The sequence below is a fragment of the Dromiciops gliroides genome, chromosome 1 (genome assembly GCF_019393635.1).
Source record: "Dromiciops gliroides isolate mDroGli1 chromosome 1, mDroGli1.pri, whole genome shotgun sequence".
Lineage (NCBI taxonomy): Eukaryota > Metazoa > Chordata > Mammalia > Microbiotheria > Microbiotheriidae > Dromiciops > Dromiciops gliroides.
In genome coordinates this window covers 66,301,526-66,327,142 of record NC_057861.1, presented here as the reverse complement: position 1 = coordinate 66,327,142, position 25,617 = coordinate 66,301,526, and the positions used below count along the sequence as shown (strand labels likewise).

The window sequence follows — 25,617 nt, the reverse complement described above, 5'->3', positions numbered from 1 at the left end:
ACCCCTTGCCTTTGCCCATTGGCCTTTCTTGGTGCACCACTGGCTACACATGGGAGTAGAATCATGGACTCCAAAATGGAGCAGATGTTTGCTTGAATTGAGCCCGAGGGAGGCAGTGGGGGGCAGGAGTGGGCAGACCCTGCTATCCTTCCAGGAGCCTTTCCTTCCCTTCTGCCCATTGCACGCTCAGTGTGCAAACACAAGTGGCCCCTGCTTTAAACAATCCCACCATGCCAGCACTCATCCTAAGGGAGGGACCCATTTAGGGAGAGACCATTGGCTCGCCTGAGGATTCTTTGCCTCTCCTGCTTCCTTGAGCTAGCTGCCCCCCACCAGATATTGTAAATAACCCTTCCATTTATTATGCTCCGCTAGAGAAGCTGAGATCTTCCCAAAACTGTTCTTGGAGCTAGTCATTCGACCCAAGCCCAAATCCTGCCTTAGAGATGGACTAGCTGTGTGCTAGCTGGCTGTGGTTATTATTTAAGCCATCTTCCAGCTCCAGAGCCAGTGTTCATTGGGTCCTCTTCTTCTTACAATTTAACCAGTGTTTTTTTTCTCAATCTTAAGTAGCAAAATGGATATAGTGTAGGGCCTGGGGTCAGGAAGACCTGAGTTCAAATCCAGCCTCATACATTTACTAGCTGTGTGACCATGGACAAGTCAATTGAACTCAGCCTGCCTCAGTTTCCTCACCTCTAAAATGAGGATAAAGGCTTTTGTGAGAATCAAATGAGATTAATGATTGTAAAGCACTTAGAACAGTGCCTGGCACATAGTAAACATATAAATGTTAGGTTGGGTTTGTTTTGGGTGAACCTTGGTTTACAAATGCCAGTTTCTTAGGCAGTGGGATATCATGAAAAGGGAAGTGGTCAGGAGACCCAGATTTGAATCCCACCTCTCTCCCTTCCTTCTGTGTACTAGTGGCTCAATCCCCTCCCTCTTGGAGTTTCCGTTTCCTCATCGGCAAAATGGAAATAACAGTGCCTTTCGTTGCTTATCTCCCCTGGCTACTCTCTTTGAACCTATTAAAGCACTGGAGGGTTGATATCATCTTCATCAGGAATGATGATGGTGGTGGTGATGATAATGGCGGCTGTGACTCATGCATGCCCCCATGGATGGCCATGAACAGTCAGGCAGGCTAGAGTAGTGATCCACCACATTGGCACATTGGTTGCCTGGCTGAGATGGACTTAGGCCTGTGGCACAGGTTTGCAGTGACTTCCAGCTTCTCTCCCACCCACTTTTTTTTTTTTTTTTTTTTGGTGAGGCAATTGGGGTTAAGTGACTTGCCCAGGGTCACACAGCTAGTAAGTGTTAAGTGTCTGAGGCCGGATTTGAACTCAGGTCCTCCTGACTCCAGGGCCGGTACTCTATCCACTGCGCCACCTAGCTGTCCCTTTTATTTTTATTTTTATTTTTTTTCTCCCACCCATTTTTGACCTCAATCATGTGATTTATTTATTTATTTTTTTTTTTGGGTAATAGTTCACTGGACTTTAATGTCTCCATTAAAATTGATTCTCGGGGCAGCTAGGTGGCGCAGTGGATAGAGCACCAGCCCTGGAGTCAGGAGTACCTGAGTTCAAATCCGGCCTCAGACACTTAACACTTACTAGCTGTGTGACCCTGGGCAAGTCACTTAACCCCAATTGCCTCACCAAAAATAAAAAAAAAGATTCTCTATTACAAGCAGATTCTTTGGATAATGGCCTCAATGTTCCTGCAATAGTGGGCAGCTCTGTGCTACAGTTCTGTGTGTGGAATTTCTACGGAGATTTTGCCATGTTCTCAGTTGTAGGGTTAGATTCTTGGAATGGGGAAAAGCTAGGTGGCGCAGTGGATAAAGGACTGGCCCTGGATTCAGGAGGACCTGAGTCCAAATCTGCCCTCAGACACTTAACACTTAATAGCTGTGCGACCCTGGGCAAGTCACTTAACCCTCATTGCCAACCCCCCCCCCCCAAAAAAAAATAGATTCATGGAACAGACCAGCCCAGAGGGCTGAAAGGGACACTTGGCTATTATAGCTGCTCTGAGTCATAGAACCTACAGCTAAAAAGGACCTGACTTGCACCGCTAGTGAATAGCAGGGTCTGGGAGTGCCTCTTTGAGTATCCCTAGCACTTATATAAATGTTGATTGATTGATTGATTGATTGATTGATTGATTGATTGGAGGGGCAGGATTCAAACCTAGGTCTTCTAGCTCCAAATTCAGGCCTCTCTTCATAGTTGCCCCAGTACCCAGAGAAGGTAAAAGATTTCCCCCAGAGTCACCCAGTAAGACAGGGGTAGGTTTGGGGCTAGAGCCTGGCCCGCTGACTCCCACCCCAAGACTTTCCATTGTTTCACAGTGTAGCCCTTCTAATATAATCAAGGCCCACAGCCCCACCCATTCATGTCTTACTCCTCATTTCCCCAGAATCCACGGTCCTACGCACCCAGAGAAAGTCCTCCTCTGCTCTGTCTGACCATACCTGCAGTGTTGCATTCATTTCTGGGGACCCTTTTAGGGAAGACTGTGATATCCAGGAGGCAGCAGGGAGCACATGCAGAGAACAGCACAGATAGGATGGGGAGGGTTCTGGGGTTCCTTTGGAGGAACTGGAGATAGCTGCTCCTAGAAGAAAAGATAACTGGGTGGGACATGACTGTAGGGTGGGTTCAAGTATTTGAAGGCCTGTCATATGGAAAAGGGATTAGACTTGCTCTTCTCAGCCTCAGAGAGTTAGAGCTAGGGGCACTTCAGGAAAACTTGCAGAGAATCCAATCTCAGCAGGAGTAAGGAACTTAACCATGAGAACTATCCAAAGTTGAATTGATATGCCTTGGAGGTAGTGAGGTCTCCATCCCAGAAAGTATTGAATTGGAGGCCAGTAGTGTAGGTATTAAGCTCTGTGTTTTACAGGTAGGCAGACAGTCTCAAGAAGGTAAATGGCTTGCCCAAGGCATAGAGCTGGAACCTGGGTCTTCTCTGACTTGACACAACAGTTAGTTACTCTTTTTTTTTTTTTTTTGCAGGGCTATGGGGGTTAAGTGACTTGCCCAGGGTCATACAGCTAGTAAGTGTTAAGTGTCAGAGGCTGGATTTGAACTCAGGTCCTCCTGAATCCAGGGCCAGTGCTCTATTCACTGCGCCACCTAGCTGTTCCCAATGGTTAGTTACTCTTAAAGTGGTTCCCAGACTTTCTAGACACCACACCCACAACTCCCCATTACCCGAGTTCTTCAGTGTTACAAGAGGTCAGTATGAACTGGGGTGGTTGGGAAAGCCCTCTTTGAGGAGCATAAAGGGCACTCTGGATAAACAGAGACAGAAGGACATTTCAGGTCATAACAGTAACAACAGTAATAGTGATGATAAGCTTTTAGATCATACTTTGAGGCTGGCAGAGTTCTGTGCATCTTATGTAATTTGATTCTCACAGCAACTCTAAGTGGTAGGTATTACTATTATCCCTTTTTTATAGATGAGGAAACTGAGGCAGGCAAAAGTTAAGTGACTTGCCCAGGGTCACACAGTTAGAATGTGTCCAAGGGCAGATTGGAACCCAGAACTGACTCCAGGTGCAGTGGAGGCTGATTGTCAGGGGGTCCAAGCAGAAAACAGAGAGTTAAGGGTCTATGAGGGGTTTTGAATCCACAGCGTTCAGGCATTTCCTGAACCTCTGCTATGGAGCAGATCCTTTGCTAGGTCCAGGCTCCAGAGAGGTTTAAGACACAATACCTGCCTTGCACGTCTAGCAGAGGGTTACTGGAGTAGAAAAGACTAAGCTGAACTTGGATCATCCTTTTGTCAGCTGGCTTTGTGGCTCTACAGAGTGTGTGCTTGCTCGCCCTCCCTCTCTCTCTCTCTCTTTCTTTTCTCTCTTCCCCTCCATCTCTCTCTCTCTCTCTCTCTCTCTCTCTCTCTCTCTCTCTCTCTCTCTCTCTCTCTCTCTCTCTCTCTCTCTCTCCCCATCTCTTTCTGTCTCCCTCTCCCTCTCCAATTAGGCTCTGTGGAGAAAGTCTGCTGTGGACTACTCTTATCCCCCTGACTTTTGTGTGAGATACCTGAGCCCTGAGAGGTCTGGAGGGGGATGGATGGGAAAGAGCCAAACCAGGTTCTCCTGGAAGAAAGAACAAAACTAGGTCTAGGCACCCCAGGTAGTGGATGTTAGCTGGATGGGGCAGTGTGGGACTGGGAGTCGGGAGCTCCAAGCTCCTGTTGCAGCTCTGCCGTGTGCCAGCGGCCCCATTTCAGCAATGAGAACGCCCATGTTAGCCACAGAGGTGATGGAAGAAGAGCGAGCTTCCAGCTGGAGGATGTGAGGCCATCCTTAGATCTTAGTGTCTTCTGTCTGCTGATTATCTCCCATTTATCCGGATAGTTTTTTGTACCTGGTTATTTGCCTGTGGTCTCTCCCATGGCACTGTGAGCTCCTTGAGAGCAGAGACTGACTTTTGCCTCTTTTTGTATACCTGGAGCTTAGTGCAATGCCTGGCACATAGTAGGCATGTAATAAATGCTTGTTGACTAGATTTTACCTGGCTTCATCTGTAGAATGGGATGGGGCGGGGGTGGGGGGAGTGTAAAATATAGTTTACCTCATGGGGCTGTTATGGGGATCAAATGAGATACTCTGTGTAAAGTGCTTGTAAGCCAGAAAGAACCATGCAAAATCAGCTTTAAAAAATGTTTCTTGCAGTCTCCTCTGGCTTTCCTCGTGACACATGCTGTCCTCTACACACCATCACCAGGGTGGTGGGGGAGGAGGCACCAGAGGCTGCAGACTCCTGGGAATTGAGCCTTTCCAGGGATGGCTCAGGAAAGATGACAGCCAGCTAAGCCCTGAGCTCCCTGAAGTGTAGAACAAAGCCGGGGGAGATTAAGGGCCTGGCCCGCTCTACAGAAGAAAGGTGACTCTGGAGCAAAAGGATGGAGTGGCCAAGTGCTTGTGGAGGGAGGCGTGTGAGGGGGACTGCATCCTGACCGTGTGCACTTGTCTGATCTGGTCCAGCTGTGTGGCCACACGCGTGGGGTGGGTGGGTGGATGTTGGCAGTGCCCTCCTATCAGAAGCATCAGGCCAGGGGCCCCAGAATATGGGGCAGGAGGGGAAGGACGACCTACTCCCCCCCATGCCAGGCCTACCCAGTGAATACAATTGGGCTGAGAAAAGGAGAACCTGGGATGGAGAGAGAGCTCTCCTTCAGAACAGCTGGGCTCTCTGCCTGGAGCTGGACTCCCAGAGAGCCTCCTCCATCCATCCATCACGCTCCTGGGTCCTGGGCTCAGGAGCGACGATGGCAGAGGTAGAGAGCAGAGATGGGCAGCACTATGGAGTGGAGAGAGTCCACAGCAGTCAGGAAACCTTGGCTTTGAGCTCAGTCTCTGCCAGGATGATGGGGCGCACCTTCAGCTGGGTCGCCATCTCCAGCTTCAGTTTCCTTATCTGTCAGGTGAAGGGAGAACTTTCTGCTCTCCAGACCTCATTGGGGGGGAGGGGGCTGGATTTTATATCAAGAGACAGAAGAGACCCCAGAAGTCATCTAGCCCAATAATGTCCTTTTATTGATGAGGAGACTGAGGCCCAGGGCCGTTAAGGGACTTGTCCAAGGTCACGCAGGTGGAAGGACCGGAAAATCATCCCAGAGCATTGATGGGAAAGTGTTTTGGAAGGTACACAATTTTTGCGTAGCTGAGAGATACTGATAGTACTGAAGGGCCTCTGGGATCTGTCCCCAGGAGGCCCTTCCCTGCCCCCAGCTGCTGATGCTGTTCTCTTTCCCATTACCTTCCTGTGCTCTGTGTATAGTTGTCTTTACCTGAACATTAGCATGTTGTCTCCCCCATTAGATAGTGACAGGGACTGTTTTGGCCTTTCTTTGTGTCCCTAGCACAGTACGCAGAAGGTGCTTAATGTGTGCTTATTGACTGGCTGACCCTAGGAAGAGATACAGGGTACAGAAGGGAGGGGTTTTGCAAGACTAGGAACAGGAACTTTACCAGCAGCTCCCTGTTCTCATCATTGATGTACTTTGGACACCAGTCACCAGAAAAACCTAGGACTTGCTGGAGGGGACCTTGGGGTGCCCTCAGTGGGTCTCCCTCTCTTCGTTTTATAGATGAGCAAAACTGAGGCCAAGAGACATTGAGCGACTTGTTCATGATCTCCCAGAAGTGGCGCCAAAGCTTGAACCCAGCTCCTTTTAGTTCAGCTCTCATGCTCTTTCCACTATGCCAAGTTTCCTTCTCCAACCCCTTCCCAAGATCACACGTCTCAAGACTAGAACTAGGTCCTCTGAACCCGTAGGAAAGTGATTTTCCCATTATATCATATGCTTTGCTGAGCCTTGGTCCTCTTCATAAATGCCAGGGTGGAAGTGCCTTCTGACCCCCAATAATCTTTAGGACCATTGGCTCCCCTCTCCCAGTTTTTCTGGCCCTCAGCGATATTTGGGACCGGTGGGACCTCTTTATTAGCCAGAGGCAGCTAAGTGGCTCAGTGGATAGAACGCTGGGCCTGGAGTCAGGAAGACCTGGGTTCAAATCTAGCTTCAAACACTCACCAGCTGTGTGACCCTGGGCAAGTCACTTAACCTCCATTTGCCTTAATCCATTGGAGAAGGAAATGGCTAACTACACCAGTATCTTTGCCAAGAAAATTCCATGTAGAGTCACAAAGAGTCAGACATAACTGACTGAACAACAATAAATCTAGCTAATCTTTGGGACCAGTGGCACCTCTCCCCCAGTTCTTGCCTGCCAGCTCAGGCTATCTCTGCCTTCCATGGGTGAGGATGGTGTCTCTACTAGAGTTTTGAGGGCTTCTTCCCAGCCTCATTTACTCCAAAAGTGATTTCCTTTGTGTTCAATGGACCCTGAGCCATTCCAAGCTTCATAGCTAAGTGTTGGAACATCTTGGTGGCTGGTTGGGCCCTAGGGATCTCTGGTTTCCATCTGAGCTGAGGCACAGTGTGCAGAAGATCAGAAACTTGGAGCACCCTGGGCTAGGAAGAAGGAGTTCTAATTCTGGCCCTGCCATTGACCGGTGTGTGATCTTGAGTGAGTCGGGTTTCACTCATCTTTGTGCCTTATTTCCTCATCTGTAAGTTATGATGCTGGGTGCCCTCCCCTCTCTAAAAAGTTAGCATTTCCCAAGAAATGGTGAACTGTAGAGTCATCCTTCCTTTGAGATAAAGCGCCTAACTTCTAGCCACCATGGGATCTGGTAGGGCAGAGAAGGAGAAGGAAAGGGGGGACCTTTGAACACAGTGGCCCTTCTTGTCTCATTTCCCGGGTCCTCCCTGGAGCCTGTGTTCATCCCTATGGCACAGAAGGGACAGGGTCTAGTTGGAGAGATAAGATGGACCCATCTAAGTATTAAGCAACAGTCCAAGAAAACAATAGTTGATATGGCTTAAGGCCCTCTGTGCTTAGGGCCAAGGAAATTAAAGACATTTCAGGCTACAGGAACTCAGGGGAAAGAGATTTCTGTGGCCTTGTTGTGGGGAGGTGGGAGGAAAGGGGTCAGTGAAGGCTTTTTGGAGTAGATGGTACATGAGGAGATCCCTAGAAGAACAGAGTTTAGCAGGGTTGGGACTAACAGGGACCATGGAGATGGTCTGAACAATGACATATAAACAGGGATCCAACTCCCCGAGTCGGAAGGCACCCCAGTTGTAATCCTGCTACTACCTAAGCAGGAATCCCCTCAGTAGCAACCCTGACAAGTGGTCATCCACCCAACCCTTGGAGACCTCTTGTGGTGGGGAAATCACTCCCTCATGAGTCACCCCATTCTACTTTAAGACTGCTCTGATTGGGGACAACTAGGTGGCACAGTGGGTAAAGCACCGGCCCTGGATTCAGGAGGACCTGAGTTCAAATCCGGCCTCAGACACTTGACACTTACTAGCTGTGTGACCTCGGGCAAGTCACTTAACCCTCATTGCCCCCCACCAAAAAAAAGACTGCTCTGATTTCCAGAGCTAAAATGTATCTCTCTCCAACCCACACTGCTCCTAATTCTGCCCCCGGAACATACCCCTTCAGGTACTTAAAGGCACTAGGCCTTGGCCGGGCTAGAGAGGAGGAGGACAAGCTGGAAATGGGGATGTGAAAGCAGGAAACATAGGTTGGAGCTAGACCATGCAGTGCCTGTAGTGCCCAGCTAGGCCAATGAGGTTTGAACTTTTTCCTATGGGTTGTGGTTGGAAGGACATTACCAAAGCTAGGCATGAGGAGGAACACTTGCAAGATGGGGAACAGGAGGACCAGTGGGGAGAGGCAGAACACAACCCTGACCGGGCCCCTAGAACCATGCTGCTGGCCCGGGCCATGGTGATTGGCAGAGGAGGCGACTTCAGCTGGCTTGAAGTAATAGAATGTTAGAATTGGAGCAGGCCTGAGAACACAGAATTGTTAGGGCTGGAAAGACCTATGGAAAACAAAAGAGAACACAGAAACTCTGGGAAGTAGGTTCTCTTATTATCCCATTTCAGAGATGAGAAAACTGAGTTTCTGAGAGGTTAGGTGACTTACATATCATACAGTGTCCAAAGCAAAGTTTGAACCCAGAACTTCCTGACTCCAGCACTCTGTTAGCTGGGTGACCTTGGGAAAGTCAGTTTACCAATCTGGGCCCTGATTGCTCCATCTTTGGCGGACAAGGGAGTTTGGGCCAGGAGCCTGTCGAGAGGAATGGAAGGCTGAAGCCGGATGTGGGGCTGGCACCGGTGACTAGGACCCAGTGCAGATGTGCAGAGACTGGAGACAAGAGTAGTGACGCAGAAGAGTCTGAACAACACTGCTGGAAACACCCACTGGGATGGCCCCGTCTTTGTGGCTGGGACGGCTTCCCACATGTTCTGTCTGTCCTCTTCTGATGGTGGTGTTTTCTTTTTCTTGAAGCCCTGACTCTGAGGACAGAGGGACGGCTGAGGAGTTTGCCCCCTTCTCTGGAAGCTCCCTGCCTGAGGCCGGTTTCCTGTCTCCCCTGGTCCCTGCAGGGTGCTGGGGAAAGCATTGTTCCAGGGCTTCCCCCTCACCCCCACCCCACCTCCCAGCCCTTGTCCATGGGGAGGCCCAGCCATCATCCCAGAGATGCAGCCCTCTGCATAGGCAGACTGACTAGCCTGCCAACTCTCCCTTCTTACTCAGGCCCTGTCCAACCAATAATTGGTCATTCCATTGAATTGAATGAAGCCCGGATACCCTTTGACCTCTTAACCCCAGTTGTCCCTGTGTAAGGGACATAATTTGGACCTCAGTTACCTTCTCTGTCATAGGAGAGGCTTGTACTAGACCAGAGTTGCCGCACTCAAATAGAAATAGGCGCCGTTCAGTTGTACAGAAGGTGGGGTAGCTAGGTGGCGCAGTGGATAAAGCACTGGCCCTGGATTCAGGAGGACCTGAGTTCAAATCCGACCTCAGACACTTGACATGTACTAGCTGTGTGACCCTGGGCAAGTCACTTAACCCTCATTGCCCTGCCTCCCCCCCCCCCAAAAAAAAAAAAAACAACAAAAACTTGTACAGAAGGATCCTTGTGGGCCACCTATTGATTTAGGAAACCACATTCATGTTAGCCATGTTTTATTGCATTTTTATTGATTTTGTTAAATATTCCCCATTACATTTTAACCTGGTTTGAGTCACACTCAGGAGTGTTGGTGGTGTTTGACACCTCTGAACTAAACCATCTCTGTGGTATCTTCCAATTTTACCTCCCAGCACATGGTAGGTGCATATGGTTTATTGATTTGACTTAAGCGTTTATTAAGCACCTACTATGTGCAGAAAACCCCAATCCCGACCCTCGATGGGGGAGACAACATGAAAACAAGCTTTGGACAGAATCAACTGGAGATAAAGAATTTTAGCTGGGATTCAAAGGAAGCCTGAGAATCCGGGAGGCAGGGGTGAAGAGGAAGAGCATTACAGGAATGGGGGGCAGCTGGGCCAAGGCAGGAAGTAGCAAGTGGGAGGGAGAACTAAGAGGCCCCTGTCCCTGGAGCATGGAGCCTGGGGGTGGAGGAAGGTATGAGAAGACTGAAGGGTAGGAAGTGGCCAAACAGGACTTCACACCTTCGGGCTTTCATGGGAAAGAGGGATGAGAAAAGGAAGCACCCTGCGATCCTGAAAATAGTAAGACTGAGTCAGAGGACCTGGTTGTTGTGACCTTGGGCAAGTCTCTTCCCTTCCCCCTGGGCTTCTGCTTCCTGGAGATGGCCCCTCCCTCCCTTCCAGCTCTGCTCCTCCAATCTGAAGATAGCTGGTGATCTCTGAGGCCTCCACTGGCTCTTTTCACTTGTCCTATTGGGCCTCATAAAGGAGCAATAGGAGGAATGGGGATGAGTTACAGGGACTTCAGAGAGCCAAGTTTGGGCTAGACTTGAGGGAGAACTCAGCAGCCCAAGCTCTCCAGAAGTGGCACCAGCTGTCTGTGGAGGGAGCCGGCTCCACATCACCAGAGGCTTGGTTTTAGCAAGGTTACTGTGCAGAAGCGTGGGGAGCTGCTGGGTTCTGAGGCCCCTCCAGCTGTGTTCTTATCCTTCCTTTGGGGCAGAAATGTCCCCCTTGTCCAGTGAGAGGCCTGAACTTACTGCTTGATTTCCGAGGGCCTCTAAGTGCTTGACAGTGAATGATCCGAACTACTGGGTGCCTCTTACCTAGGCTAGAAACTGCAGGCAGGAGTGTCGGGTCAGATGGTGTCAGAACATTTCAGTGGAGGTGGGCTGAGGGGCCGGCTCCAGCTCTCTCACAGCCCGCTCTGAGCTCGCCCCACTGGGCTTCCTAAAACCCTGACCATCCCTGCCACTCCTTGGGCCGTGCATTCATTCATCTAGTCATTTATTCACTCAGCAGACATGTCATTGTCTGTTGTGTCCAGAGTCCTGTGCTCTACCCTGTGGGCATAAGGGGAGTCTCAGAGAGATGGAAGGGAACCCAGGTGAATCAGAGGGATGTCATTCACGGTACAGGGAGAAGAGAGCAAAGATGTGGAAGTGGGAGGACATGGGACTTGGGGTTGGGGGGAGTCGAAGGCAGCTAGAAGCCCTGTCTGGCCGCCGGGTCCCATACCTCTTCTCCCCAGACTCTCCACAGAATTGTTGAGTGCAGCCCCCTCATTCCACAGATGAGGCTGAGAGAGTCTTAAGTGATTTTCCCAAATTCACAGGACATTCAGAGTCCAGGGCCCCTTCTGTTGTGCTCCATGTTGCCTCTGGCCTTCTCCAGCTTTCTCCCTGCCCCCTCCTCTGGCCCTGGGCCTGGCCTGGCCAGGCTGCCCTGGTATTTTTAGAGAAGATGGGGGCGGGGGTGGGGGGGGTGGAGAGGGCTGGGTCCTAACCCAGGCAGCCCAGACTCTGTCATTAGGCTTTTGGTCACACAAATGAACTCTTTTTCTGGGAGGGAGAAAATGAAGGGAGGGACTCTGAGCCCTACCATTAGGGGAACATGAGATCTGAGGGGTGTCGGGAAGCTGACGTCAGGGCCCCCTGGCCCCTGGCCCTGAAGGGACTGGCTTCCATGTTCTGTGGCTCGATCCCTTCCCCTGCCCCACCCCTCCCATCCCTGCCCTGGCCTTCTTGTGGTCTCTGGCTTCCCCTTTTGGTTTCTCTCAAGGTCATAGCCAGGTGGCAACAGCTGGTATGGGGAGAGAGGACGCAGTGCTGGACTAAGCTAAGAGAACTGGGGTCCCCATTGATGGGGGGCACTGATTGCAGGGTAGCCTGATGGAAAGCTTCAGCTGTGGAGTGGGGGGGGCAAGGGTCATCCCTCTCCTAACTCCAGGTGACCTGCCTTCCCATCTATTAAATGAGGAGAAAGATCTCTGCCAAGACCATTATCATAACTAACACTTGTATAACATTTTCAGGTTCACCTCATTTGATTTTCACAGTAACTCCACAGGATGAGGACCACTAGTATGACTGTCACCACTTTGCAGATTAGAAACCAGGTCTCATAGCATAGAAAGAAGTTAAGCGATTTACCCATTTTCATACAGCTGGGAAGCATGAGGGGAGAAATTTGAATCCAAGCCTCCTCTGACTCTAAGCCTAGCACTTTTCCCATTGGACTGCTGGGTGTTGGGAGAATGAAATGAGATGGTGGGTAGAAGAGGGTGAGTGAAATGGTAAAAAAGGATTCTAGACTTGGATTCAGGGAGACCTGGGTTCAAATCCTGCCTCTGACTTAGCTTCATGACTTAGGCAAAATTACTTAACTGATCTACACATAGGTGTCCCCACCCGGCAGTGAGCAGCAGTGAACCTTGGAGGGCCAGAGTCAGGCAGAAAGCATTTATTAAGCACCTGTGCCAGGCACTGGAGATAGAAAGAAAAGCAAAAGTCAGTCCTGCCTTCAAGGAGCTTTTGGTCGTCTGTATGATAAATCAGAGACTGTCTCAGAGGGCACAAGGCGGTAAGGACTAGAAGAGGGTCCTCTCAGAAGGAGGAGACTGGGAGGGGGAGCTGAGGAGGGAGCCCATCCAGGCATGGTAGCAGGAACAGCCAGGAGGCCAGCGGCCCTGGACCACAGGATGCACACAGGGGAGCCGGGTGAGGGAAGGTGGAAAACGAGGGGGAGGGGCATAGAGATAATCATCGAATCCATGGGAACAGATGCGATCACCAAGTGCTGTTGTATAGAGGGAGAAGGGAAGAGGGACCAGGCCAGAGCCCTGGGGATACCAGGCCTTGGGGGGTGTGACCTGGATGAAGATCCAGCCAAGGAGACTGAGAAGGAACAGTCAGCCGGGCAGGAGGAAAACCCAGAGACTGTGCCTCAAGAAACCTGGAGGAAAGACCTGTCGGGAAGAGGGGGGTTGGCCTAATGGATCGCTCAGAGACAAGGGGTAGGTATAGAGCACTTGGGTCATTGCCCGCCATTTGCCCACAAGCCTTGGAGACCACGTCCTTCTCCTCAAGCCCATTTTATAGTTGATTCCTCTGTTCAGGAGAACTTGGCCAAGACCACAGGCCTTGGAGGCCCACTAGTGTCCCTCTCTCTTCCAGGAAGTTTTCCTTCCCTAACCCACCTACCCTCCTGAGACCTTGCCCTCCCATCTTGCCTCTTAGAGTGTGCACTAGAGTCAAGTGCTGAATTATATTTAATCCCACGTACTGCTCTGCATCTAGGCTGCTTCTTCTCTGTCTCCCCTAGACTAGGAGCTCCCTCCAATCAGGGCTGTGTAAGTCTTTCTCTGTTTCTTCTAGAACCACACTGGAGCCAAGCCCAGAGCTGGCTATAGGACTGGGGGGATTAGTGAGACTTGGTCTCTGGCTAGTTGAACCCCAAAGCTCCGGGGAGCAGACTGACAGAGGATTGGGAAATGTGATTTCCCACTTCCCCCTCAGCCCCTGGCAGGAATCAGGGACCCTGTTTCTCGAAGGCATACAGAAGATAGAATAGTGGAAAACTAATTTTTTCATGCTCATTGGTGAGAAAGATTAAAATTATGCAAATGGATGTGGGTGGTGAGATAAGGGGATGCATATTCTCTGGCTGGATGCTGGCTGGCTTGCTTGAGGAAAAAGGAATGAGCAGGCATGCTGGTAATTCCAGGACCCCTGTCAGCTTCAGGGGGCCTGGGGCCCAGTGCCCAGGCCCAGCTCATAGATGCTGCCCATCGGGCACTCAGCTGGCTGCAAGAGGAAGGGACACCAGGATCAACAGTCTTCATGAGATGCTGGAGCAAGGCCATTCGCTGTCAGGAACTTGTCACTATCTTCAAGTCATTGACTGATAGCTGCTGGCTGCTCAGCCCTGGGCCAGGGACTGAGTTGGGGATTGAGGTGGAGGTGAGGAGTGGGGGTGGCAGCAGCAGGGAGATGGTTGAAAGCAGAAGATGGGGAAATAGTGTGGATGCTAGGGTGGGCCCGTGTGGGCAGTCAGGAGACCTAGATTCTAGTCTTGACTGTGCTCCTAACATGCTGTGTGTCTTAGGGGGAGATACTTCCTCTCTCTGGGCTTCAGTTCCCTTCTCTTGTAAAATGCAGGTTTGAGCTTAATGGTCTTCAGTCCCTCCTAGCTATGAAATTCCAGGTTCTAAGGGCCATCCCAGACTTGAAATTCCAGGTTCTAAGGGCCATCCCAGACTTGAAATTCCAGGTTCTAAGGGCCTTTCCAGATCTTAGATTATGTGTTTAATCATCTGAAGTCTTCTTTCTTCTGCTCAGTGATTCTTCTATGTTTTGCTTCTGCACCTGACCTGAACTACAATTAGCCTATTTTGGTTTTTTTTTAGACAAGGTTGCCTTTTGTTCCCATTCATTTCCTGTTTCCCCCAAAACCCTTCTCATTGGACTAATCACCCCATGTTTCAGGGGAGAAAAATGAACCTTTGCTGGGCCCTGCCCAGCTGTGACACATCAGTACTGAATCAAAACTCAACCAGTTAATTTTGGAACTGAAATCCAGAGGGTAGGCAGGTTCACAAGTGATGGACTGATGAACTTTCTGAGGTGAACTGGTTATGGAGTGGGCCCAGGCGTGCTCACCTCACCGTCTGGCTCACTTAGTTACTTGGTCATCAATGATAGTACCTCATCTATTAGAGCCGCTCACCCACTGGCAGGAAATAAAAATCCAATAAGAGGTAGAAGCTGTACTCTCCGGACTTCAGAGCAGCAAGTTTAATGTTTCCTCTTCCCACCTTTAGAAAGTTTCTGGGAAAACTCTAAAATGTGTATTGTTAAAGGTAGAGATGGTGAGCTTCCAGAAGGGTTGATCACTAAGAGCCAGCATCGGTTCATTAAGGACAGGTCTTGCCAGACTAACCTCATATTCCTTTTTATATCTTGGTGAGAGGTTGGCTGTTGATGCAGGGTTACCCTGTAGACAGAATATACTTAGGTTTAAGCCACAGGTTCTTAACCTTTGTTGTGTCATGGACCCATCTGACATTCAATCTAGTGAAGCCAATGGGCCCTTTCTCAGACTAACATTGTTAAACACATAAAATTCAAATAGTTGTTGATTTGGGGGGGGGGGCAATGAGGGTTAACTGACTTGCCCAGGTTCATATAGCTAGTAAGTGTCAAATGTCTGAGGCCAGATTTGAACTCAGGGGTCCTCCTAAATACAGGGCCAGGGCTTTAGCCACTGTTCCACCTAACTGCCCCCAATACTTTTTTAAGTTCAGGGTTTCTTAGTAAAGAAGCCCTGATGTGAGGGTTGACAGACCCTCACCATCACTTTGTGAACAAGGTATGAGTTGGGTAGAGAATACAATGAAGTAGATTCAGAACAAATTGAATGACTACACTGCAACAGTGAGTAATGGATCAATGTAAAGGTAGGTAGTGGTCTCTAGTGGGTACCCCAGGAATCTATCCCTGGTCCCATTCTGTTCAATATTTTTGTTCATGACTTGGTTGAAATCATAGATCAAATTTGGAGAGGACACGAAGCTGGGACAGATAGCTTGATAGAATCAGCATTTGAAAAAAATCTTAACAGGCTGGAAGAAGTCTAATTAAAGATGAACTTTAATAGAGATAAATATACAATCCTCAACTTGTTTTGAAAATAATTTCACAAACACACAATGGGTGAGGGACTCAGGGTTGGAATAGTTGGTGTGGAAAAGGCTTGGGAATTTTTTGTGAACTTCAGGCTCAACATAAAACAGTCGTGTGTCACAGTGGCCAAGAGGACCGATACCTAGAACATGGGAGATCAGCAGCCTTTGACCTCCTTCTGCCCTGCGCGGACCGTATCTGGAATTCTGGGACCATATACTAGGAGAGAATATTGACAAACTGGAACACAGCCACAGTAGGGGGACTGAGATGGCAAAGTTTATTAAAGGATTGGTCAAAGCACTGGGGGTTGTTTTACCTGCTGAAAAGAAAACTGGGTGGAGGGGCCCGGCTGGGGTGCATTGTAGCCAAGTTATTTGAAGGGTTGTCACTAGAAAGAGAGACCAAGTTTGTGCTCCTTGGTCCCATAGGACAGAACAAGGATGGTTTTATCTTGATGTTAAGAAAAATGTCCTAGCCGTGGGAAGGTGACTTAGGCTTCCTCAGAAAGCAGAGAGCCGTTCCTCCCCAGGGGTCTCCGAGGGAAGGCCACGTGGCCACTTGCTAGGGAGGCCTTTCGGGGAGGGGGGGGGGGCCTCTTGATAACAGAATTCTGGCTCTGGCGCTTAGGTGAGAGGTCTGGCCTAGAGGTTTGGAATTAGGAGTCTGCCACATAGACATGTGAGTGGAAGCCATAGCAACAGATGAGCTCACCAAGGGAGAGAGTAGAGATGGAGAAAAGAAGAGGCCTGCCCCTATCGAGGGGGTGGGAGGGGGAAGTGGCAAGGTCAGAGGCAGGACAAGGAAAAAGCTGGCAGTGGCCAGTATCTCTGGCCACTGAGGGCCTAGCGCCCACCCCGGCACCCAGCACTCGGTCTGATCCTGTCTGAATCATTTTCCAAGGGTCTCTCCTGCCAGACGGGCAGTTCCTGGGGGCAGGAACCTGGTCTGCTCCTTGCCTGTCTGAGCACGAGGTGAGCCCCGCGATAGGGGCTGGGTCCACACTGTTGTTCAGGGCAGGGGCTATTAGGTGAGCAGCCAGCAGCCTCACTCCCACACCCCATGGGCTCCACCTGCTCTGGGCCCAGCCTCTCCATCCATCTGTGTGAGCATCTGTGTGGCGTCCTTCGGCAACTGTTATGTGTTATGTCGAGTCATAGACCTTTTTCCATAGAGGAAGCGATGGGCACTGCTGCCCCTCAGTCAGCAGGCACAGAGTGGGTGAGAGTGGGCAGAGAGGAAGCCAGCCCCCCAGCGATGGGCCAACCTGACCCTCCCAGTACCGAGGGAGCTGGCCCGGGTCCGGGCTCAAGGTGGGGGCTGGGCAAGCTGTTGGCTGCGTAGCCATACCCTTGCCCTTGCTCAGCACAGGGCAAGGAATAGAGCGGGCTCCTCAGGCTCCCATGGCGCTCAGGGCCATGGCCTTGGCCTCCTTGGTGCAAACAGCTGTGAATTGGGGTCCTGAGTGAGGAGGCTGTTCCCAGCACGGTGTCGGACACTTCCACACCCCCTGGGATGCAGGCTGGGCATGGGGGAGTGCAGCCAAAGGCCCAGCCCCTTCCCTGACCCTGGAGCTTGGGTGGGTCTCCGAGTTGGGGTTTCTCAACCTTGGCTTTCAATCCGGGCTCCCTGACTCTGCAGATCGGTGGTAGGAGATAGGGTGGGGCTTACCCACCGCCAGACCACCACTGTCCCTGCTCTTTGTAGAAGGCTCAGGTTCTCACCCAGCCACATTTCCTTTTTTAGGTTGGGAAGTACTCTTTGAGACTCTACCCTGCCCTGCTCTGGGTGCCCTGCCCTGTGGTCTGGACCGAGCCCCAGACCTCTGGGGGCAGTTCCCTGAAGGGAAGGCTCTCCGTCTGGGGTTGTAGGGTATTGTATTTGTCCTCCTTGCCCCAGATATGTGTGTGTGGGAGAGAGACAGAGAGAGATTGATTGATTCACCTGTCTGCCAGCCTGGGTCCCTTCGTGCCTCACCCAGCACAGTAAGCCCCTCACTGGCCTCCGCACGTCCGATCTCTTTTCCAATTCTCCTTGTATAGGCTGCCAGAGTCCCAGCATCATGGGTGCAGGGGAAAAGACAGCAGATTTGAAGTCAGAGGGCTGAGGGCCTCTGTCCTTTACTCTCTTTGTGACCTGGGACAGGTCATTTGGCATCCCTTGCTCAGCCTGTTTTCTCCTGTGTAAGATGAGGGGGTTGGAGTGGATAACCTCTGGGGTCCCTTTGGAAACTCTAAATCTGTGATCCTCCACCTTCCAGAATCTAACCAGGGTGTGGAACAGCAGGGCTTGGCAACTGGCTGGATGGGGGGAGAGGGAAGAGGCAAATCCCTTCTCCGTGTCCATCCTGGGAGCCCCTGGAGGGTTGGCTTCGGGTCTTCTCCTCCCCAGGGGGCCCTAGTGCAGGATTGAACATACACTGGGCTTGAGGCCTTGATTCCTTCCCTGTCCCCCCACTCTCCCCGTGTCCTTCCCTCCTTCTCACCCCCCACCCTACTGTTTTTCTTTGCAGACGCTGCCCCGTCTGAAGGTCGGCTCAGGGTCTCGCAGCGCAGGGGCTGAGGGGCCATCGCCTCTCAAAGTCTGAGGTCAGAGCTTGCTGCCAAGGATGAGGCCCACCCGTTGCCCTGGCATGTCCTTGGTCATCAACCCCTTGGGTCTCCTTATGGCCCTGCTTCTGGGCTGTCTGGCTGAAGGTAAGACGCTTCTGGGCCCATTGTGCAGGTATTGGGAAATAGGATGGTATATGTGTGTGTACGTGCCCAGATTTGGGGTGGGGGCTCCACTTTTCCACTGGTCCAGGAAGACAGCCCCTTTTTGAGGGGATCTAGGGCACCATGCTTTGGGAAAAAAGAGAGGTTACTCCCTTGCTCCTCTCTTTTCTCTCCTTTCATTCCCTTCTCTTTCTTTCCCTTCCTGGCTCTCCCCTTTATCCCTCTTTCTTTCTCCATCTCGTCTCTCTTCTTCTCCCTTTCTCCCCTTTCTTTATTCCCTGCTCATTTCCCTTTTCCTTTCTTACCTTCTTTTCTTTTCTTCTCTTTCTTCTCTCCTCTCCTCTCCTCTCTCCTCTGTCCTCTGTCCTCTCCTCTCCCTGCCGCTTTCCATGTCAGGGTCTTACACCCCCCCTTTCCCCAAGTTCCCTCACACCTGATAAGGCAAGAGAGGAGCCTTAGCCATGGAGCCCATGATAATGGGAGGCTCTGGATCTGAAACTGTGGGTCTGAGGAGCTTGGCTGGCCCGCGGGGTGGGAGTATAGGGTGGTTTCACTGGAGGTCTTTAAATGCAGCTTTGGGGAGGTGGTGGGGGAGCAGGTCTTGAAGAGAAATTCCTTTTCAGAGCATGGAGTGAACCACATGCTCTCTGGGCTTCCTTTGAGCCCTTAGATTCAGTTCAAAACAAGTATTTATTAACTTGTTATTCAGTGTCTACCAGGCCCTGGAGGGGCTAAGGCAAAAATAAAACAGTCCCTGCCCTTGAGGAGTTTAGATTCTCAGCTTCTGAGACTTAGGAAAGTTGTCCCACTTGCACTGGAGTCAGGAAGACCTGAGTTCAAATCCTGCTTCCAGTGCTTAGCTGTGGGACCTTAGGCCAATCCTTTGACCTCTCGTGGCCTCAGTTTCCTCATTTATAAAATGGGGAGAATAATAGCGCCTACCTTTCAGGGTTATTGTGAGGCTCAAATAATATCTACAGAAGTGCCACTTGTTCTTATTAAGTATTATTATTAGTTATAGTAATAGTAGTGGTGGTGTTTGTAGTAGTAGTAGCAGCAGCAGCAGCAGCAGCAGCAAGAGGGGGTTAGGCTTGGCAGGGACCAGAATGGTCATCAAATCCAGCCGTCTCACGGCTAGGGGAAGTGACTTGCCCAAAGTCACATAGCTAAGGAGTCACAGAGCCAGCCTTCAGACCCAGCTCCTTGGGCTTCTCTCTGGGTGCCTCCTTCCATGGGGATCCAGGGAGATGACGCTGGCACGTGTTTGCTGTGATTAATGTGTTACCTCCTCAGTGGAGGGCATTTGGGGCAAGGCCAGATGACCATCTTTTCTGTTCAGATGAGGGCTGGGCTGGCTGCCCTCCAAGCTTCCTTCCAGCACCAAAATGTCCTGGTTCCTTTTCATCCTCTCTTTCCCCTTTGTCTTCTTCTTCTACAGCCCCAACTTAGTTATTAGTGACAGTAACCACATATGTGGCTGAAGTGTTACTGGGCAGCTGGCATGTGCTGGCATTGGCGTTGAGAAATATGCTGGAAGAAAGGGGTGGGCTGGCCACAGGGGAGGGAAGGACCTACGAAGAGGCATGGGCAAGAAGAAGTCGCTATCTGCACAGGTGAAGAGAGTGCTCCACACTGTATGATCACAGGGCCACCCAAATGAAAAACAGCAGTACTTCAGCACTTACACATAGAGACCACCAACACCAGATGGTCCCTTTGAGATCCCGGAGTCTGCCCCCTTCACTTTGCAGATGGGAAAACCTCAGTCTCTGGGAGGGGACAGGAGTGACCCAAGGTCACGCAGACTACTGCGGCTCGTAGAGGAGAACTTTGTTAGGGCTGATGGCCTCTGGACAGTGTCCTTCCTCTCACTGCCCCGGCCGGGGAAGGCCTTTTGGGAAAGTTCTAGATGTTGAGAGACTTGACAGGTATCAGCTGTGTGGCCCCAGATGACCCATCTCACCTCTGTGGGTCACAGTTTTCTCATCCTTCCAAGGAAGATCCTCCCGGCCGTCACAGTCCTTCCCCACCGGGGCTTCCCTGAGGAAAGAGCCCTGTAAACACCAAAAATGCAGGGGATCATTGTATCATGGCTTTTCAGGGGCTCCTGCAAAGACCCTGGTCCAAAGAGTGGACAGAGGGACAGGCTGTTCTTCTGGGGATCAGTGCACGGGAGGGAGGGAGCAGGGAAGGAGGGCAGTTTCTCTCTACATCTAAGTCTCCTCTAAGGGATGTTGGCTTTGCTGGGGGAGCGGAGGTCAGGGAGAGGGAAGGAGATGGTGCAGGACCAGGGGTCTCAGCCTCAGGCTGGGCTCCTCACCGGGCAGAAACATCTCTGATTGTGTTGATGGAGTCGGCAGGCAGCGTGAAATCAGGCCTTCAGAGGAAGCCCAGGCACTGGGTCCTGAGCAGCCTGAATAATTTATTGTCCTTTGAAGTTTGGAGAGAAATTTCAGCTGCCTTGGGGAGTGATTTCTTCCTCCCAGAAAAGGTTCCTCCTCATTCCCACCCCTTTCCCAGGACCTGACTAATTAATAGAAACCAGGGTGGGTGGGTGGGTATGATTTCTCTTTCCATTTTCTACCCTCCGATCCTGGCATTCTTAGAGTGGCAGAGTGGCCAGGACCCTAGAAATCAGCTAGGCCAACTCCCTGACTTTGCAGATGGAGAGCCAGTGTCCCAGACAAGAATAATCATGGGAGTGCAGGTCTAGAAGTGGGTGGGGCGCTTTCATTTCACCAATGAAGCTGAGCTGACTTGCCGGGGTCACCCCGGTAGAGCTAGGACTGAGCCCAAGGCTCCTGGGGCCTCCTCCCAGCACACGATGCCTCCCCTTCTCCTTCCCCACCCCCCTCTCTGGAAAGCCTTCCCTAATAAACTGCTCCCTAATCATCGGACACCCACAGTCCCCACCAAACAACATGGCAGACAGAGCACAGTACTTAGAGAACCAGCTCTGAGATCTGCTAAGAGGGGCTTAGTCTCTGCAGGCCTCCATTTCATCCTCTGTAAAACAACGGGGCTGGGCTGGTTGAGAGGAACTCCCATTTTTATTGTGTTTTCCGCACCATCCCCCAGAGAGGTAGCTGATGCAATTATTTTGTCTCTTTTAGAAATTAGAAAACTGAGGCTCAGAAAGGTTTAAGGGACTCGTAGCTACTATGCACTGAGCTAGAAGTGGGGACTCCGGATTCACAGCCCCAGAGAGGATGAACCCAGCCCTCCCCCTTTGCAGTGTCCCCCAGGCTCACAGCCTCTGTGTCCTCCTCAGTCACCACATTCATTGCTCCAGACCTTCCCACCATTTCTTGTGTGTGTCCCCTTTTCTCCACTCACATGCCCACAGCCCCACCCCGGGCCCACCTCACTTCTTGCCTGTACTATTGCAGTCATCCTGTGACTCCAGTCTCTCCCCTAAATCCCAGCTCGGACTATATAGCCTGCCCAGCACCCGAATCTGCCTCCAAACGGCTTGTCCATCTTTGTTTCCTCCTGCTCCTCTCCCTCAATGCTCCGTCTCCCACCTCCTGCATCTCCCCTGCCTTGAATGCCTCACCATCCTGACCTTTCACAAGCCTCATTTCTCCTGCAAGGACCAGTTCAGGGGCCTCATCTTCCACAAATCCTTCCCTGATCTCCTGCAGGCATTCAAACTTGCACCCTCCTCAGGTTACCCCCCAAGTATCTGAGTATTTGTACAAGCCGCGCCCCCCAACTCCCAATAGAATCACTGCTTTGTTTCTGTCAGTGTTTGAATTCCCAGGGTATCACACTTTAATCAATGTCTGTTGAATTGAAATGCATGGAAAACTGAGGAAACTGAGACTCAGAGGCCTCAGTAAAGGGACTTGTCGAAGGTCACACTGCTTGAAAGTGCCAGAGCTGGGATTTGAGCCCAGGTCCTTTGACTTGCTCCCTGATGCTCCTTCTACAACAGTCTCAAGCGGTTCAGAATTGTTCCTGCTCCTGCCTCCCCTCTTCCTGAGTCAGGGGAGGGGGGCAGGGTGGGCTGGGCATGCCACTCCAGAATAACCATGCCCTCCCCCACCCCAATTACCACTAATGGACTCTTTGCTGGGAATGAGCTGCCAGCCTTCAGAAGTCCCTGTCAGAGAAATGGGCAGTGATTCACTCCCGTGCTTGTGTGCGCCTTTGGACGGGGTGGCGGGGCCAGGGTGGCGGGCGGCAGTGGCTGATGTTTTTCTCTTCCTTTTAATTCAGAATGTGCTCTTCCCTCTCTTGCCCAAAGAGCCGGCTGCATCTGGGTATTTCTGTTTGTAGCTTGAATTTCCAGGCGCCTGGCACCGTGGCGGGCCCTGTATCTCCTGGTGTTTCCATGGTGATAGCGCCCAGGGCCCCGCCCCTCGGCCTCAGCACTCTGCTCTCAGGAGGGGAGGTAAATAATAGATGGGCTTGGCGCTCCTCCCTCTTTTCCTCCCTCCCTTCCTGGCCCACTCCCTTTAGAATCCTAGACCCCAAGGTCTGAATGGGACCTTCACTATCATCTCATCCAGAGGAAGCTGCAGCCCAGGAGCGAGGGATTGGCCCAAGATGACAAAACATCTCTCGGCCAGCTATTTCTCCTCCTCCCAGCCACCTCCCCCACCCCTTCCAAAGCTTCCTCCCCATCTTTACCCACTCCTGGTCATATTTCACCCCTCTCTGTTGCCTCCCTTATCCTTCATCTTCCCCTTCATCTTCCTTTCTCTTCCTCAATTCTCCTTCCCCCTCCTCATCCAGGTTCTTCCTGGGGAGGAAGAAAGGGAGACAGGAACAGCTTTGTCAAAGAAGAGATTGAAAACGTCCAGGAGAAATCCAATTCTTGGGGGAGCAGCAGGAAGTATGTCAAAAACCCCAATGTGTTAGTGCTAACCATTAAACCGTCTGGGGTCCGAGATGGAACTCACGAAGAGCTAGGAGTTTTAGCCCTGAGCATGAGGGACCTGGGAAATGCTTCACTCTCTCCTGCTGGAGTGAGCACCCCCAGCCAGGACCTCCTTCCCTTGCCTCTGTATGACTGTGAAAAGGAGAGGCATCCTCTCCCTGCAAGAAACCGGGGGCCCTCCCCAGTCTGCCAGCCTTCCTCTTTCTATAGTCATCCTCCATCCGGATTGATCCACTCTCCAAACTCAAATGAATCCCGCCGAGACTTTGCTCACACTGTGCCCTCTGCCTAGAGTGCCCCCACCCTCGCCTGCCTCTTGCTCACTGGATTCCTGCCAGGCCTTTCTGGGAGCCCCCTCTTCCCACAGTCCTTCCCCTCCCACTCTATTTTGCACCTTTCTGTGTGCTTATCATACACTATTGTGTATTATGGAGTTATCTGTGTTTGTGTCATCCTCCTCCTAGTCTTCGAGCGCCACAAGAGCTGGGCCAGGCCTTATCTAAACCTTGTATCTCCCCCAGAAGGAACAGAGTGCTATGCACACAGAATCACAGAGATTGCGGCAGCGTGGGAAGCAATTTGGGAGCACATGCAGCCCAGCCCCTCCCCAGTGTCCCTGACAGCAAACAGCCTTTGCTTCAGGACTTCCATCCAGGGCCACAGACATCCTGCTCCTGGGCAGCTCCCGGGGTCAGGAACTGGTCCCCAACATTAAACCTAAACCTCCTTCCTTGCAGCCAGTGCCCGTTACTGTGAGTTCTGCCCTCTGGGGCCAGATAGAACCGATCCCTCCTCTCTGTGACTGACAGCCTCCCCTGCCCCCCAAGTCTTCTCATCACCCCCACTTCCTTTAGCCCATCAGCATTCTAGGCTGTGACCTCCAGGGCCTTCGTCCCTCTGGTTGTCCTCCTCCAGACACTCCTCCGCTTGCTGGCATCCCTTGATGGCCCCCACAGAGTCTTATGGGAGTTACCATCACCTTCCTCACTCTGGAGGCCACAACCTCCTGAATTAATGCAGTTTGTGGTGACATATATTAGGCTGTTGAAAGAGAGTGTTCAGAAGAATGTCTTTCTAGTCGCCTGCCTTTAATCTCACACTTATGAAGTGGATTTTTTTTGAGTCCCAAATGTGAGACCTGACATTTGTTCCTCAAAAATTTGATTTCATTAGATTCAGCCCCAAGTTCTAGCCTGAGAATTTTTTTTTTTTTTGGATCCCAATTCTTATCATCAAACGTGCTAGCTCTCACTTTTAGCTTTGTGCCATATGCATATTTGATAAGCATGCCATGGGTGTCTTTATCCAAGTCATTGATTTAAAATGCTGAGCAGAACAGGGCCAAGGATGGATCACTAGGGATCGCCTTCCAGCGCATCTCCCGTCCCACATCTCCCTCCCTATCCTGTCACCTAGCCTGCGTCACTCCCTTCTGTCCTTAAGAAGAGGGCACTAGTTTGTCAGGTGCTTTGCTAAGTAAACTCTTATCTTCCAGTCTAGGAACCCTGTCAAGAATGGACTGGCAGGCACTGTGCTCGCTGAAGCCATGCTGGGCTCTTTGTGATGGCCGCTGCCTCTGCCAGGTGTTCACCAGTCCTTCTTTTAATCACATGCTCTAGAATTTTACCAGGAGTCAAAGTCAAGCTCACTGGCCCAGAGTAAATGACTTTAATCTTGTCTCCTTCTACTTTTTAAACTGGAGCAGCATTCGCCTTTCTCCAATCCTGCACCACCTCCCTCACTCTCCGTGACCTTTCAGAGACCATTGATAATGAGACCCATCTTCCAGTTCATTTGGTACTAAAGGGTGGAGGGTCCTCTGGGCCAAATGATTTGGGCTCATATGGGGCAGCAAGATATTCTCTTGTTATATCCCTGTTTATCTTGGTTGTCAACCCCCAGTTACTCATTTTTGTTCTGATCCCTCCAGTCCAAAGATCTTCCTCTTTGTCAGAGAATATAGATACAAAATGAGAGTTGTCATTCTGTCTTCTCCCGATCATGCCATCCCAACTCTCAGCAATGCTCTCATCCCTTCTTTGATTCTCCCCTTTTTCCCGATATGGTACAATCCCCACTTCCTCCCCAAAAAACCTTATTAAGCACAGAAGTTACTTTATAAATATTGATTAAATGAATGATCTGCAATTAAATAAATGATCAATCCCCAAATACAAGGTATCGCTATATAGAGGAAGGAGCCTTGAGCCGTAACTCAGGAGAACTTGGTTACAACCTTGGCTCTTCAGCTGCCTTGGTTGTGTGACTTTGGGCAAGTTATCTAGAGTCTCTGGACCTCAGTTTCCCTATCAGTAAAATAGAAGAGAACATTAGAATAGATGATCTTTGAGGCCCCTTTCCATTCTGACATTGTAGGACATTACAAACAGGACCTATCCAGTGCCATTAGAGGGATACAGATCAGCAAAGATGTAGATGAAGGTCAGGGACCCCCCTCTGCTTCATAAGGGAAGGCTTTCTATAGGGGGTGGGATATAT

At 50.9% G+C, this 25,617-nt stretch overlaps 1 protein-coding gene across 23 annotated transcripts in view; it reads left to right on the top strand.

Moving 5' to 3' along the window:
• Positions 1-25,617, top strand: part of PTPRS (protein tyrosine phosphatase receptor type S) — a 211,748-nt gene that overhangs the window by 84,185 nt on the left and 101,946 nt on the right. For all 23 annotated transcript variants that reach the window (XM_043977056.1, XM_043977054.1, XM_043977057.1 and 20 more), the window contains exon 2: positions 18,032-18,215. In XM_043977056.1, the coding sequence (XP_043832991.1) occupies positions 18,128-18,215 (88 nt within the window). In that variant the 5' untranslated portion in view covers positions 18,032-18,127. The remainder of the gene's footprint in view (positions 1-18,031; positions 18,216-25,617) is intronic.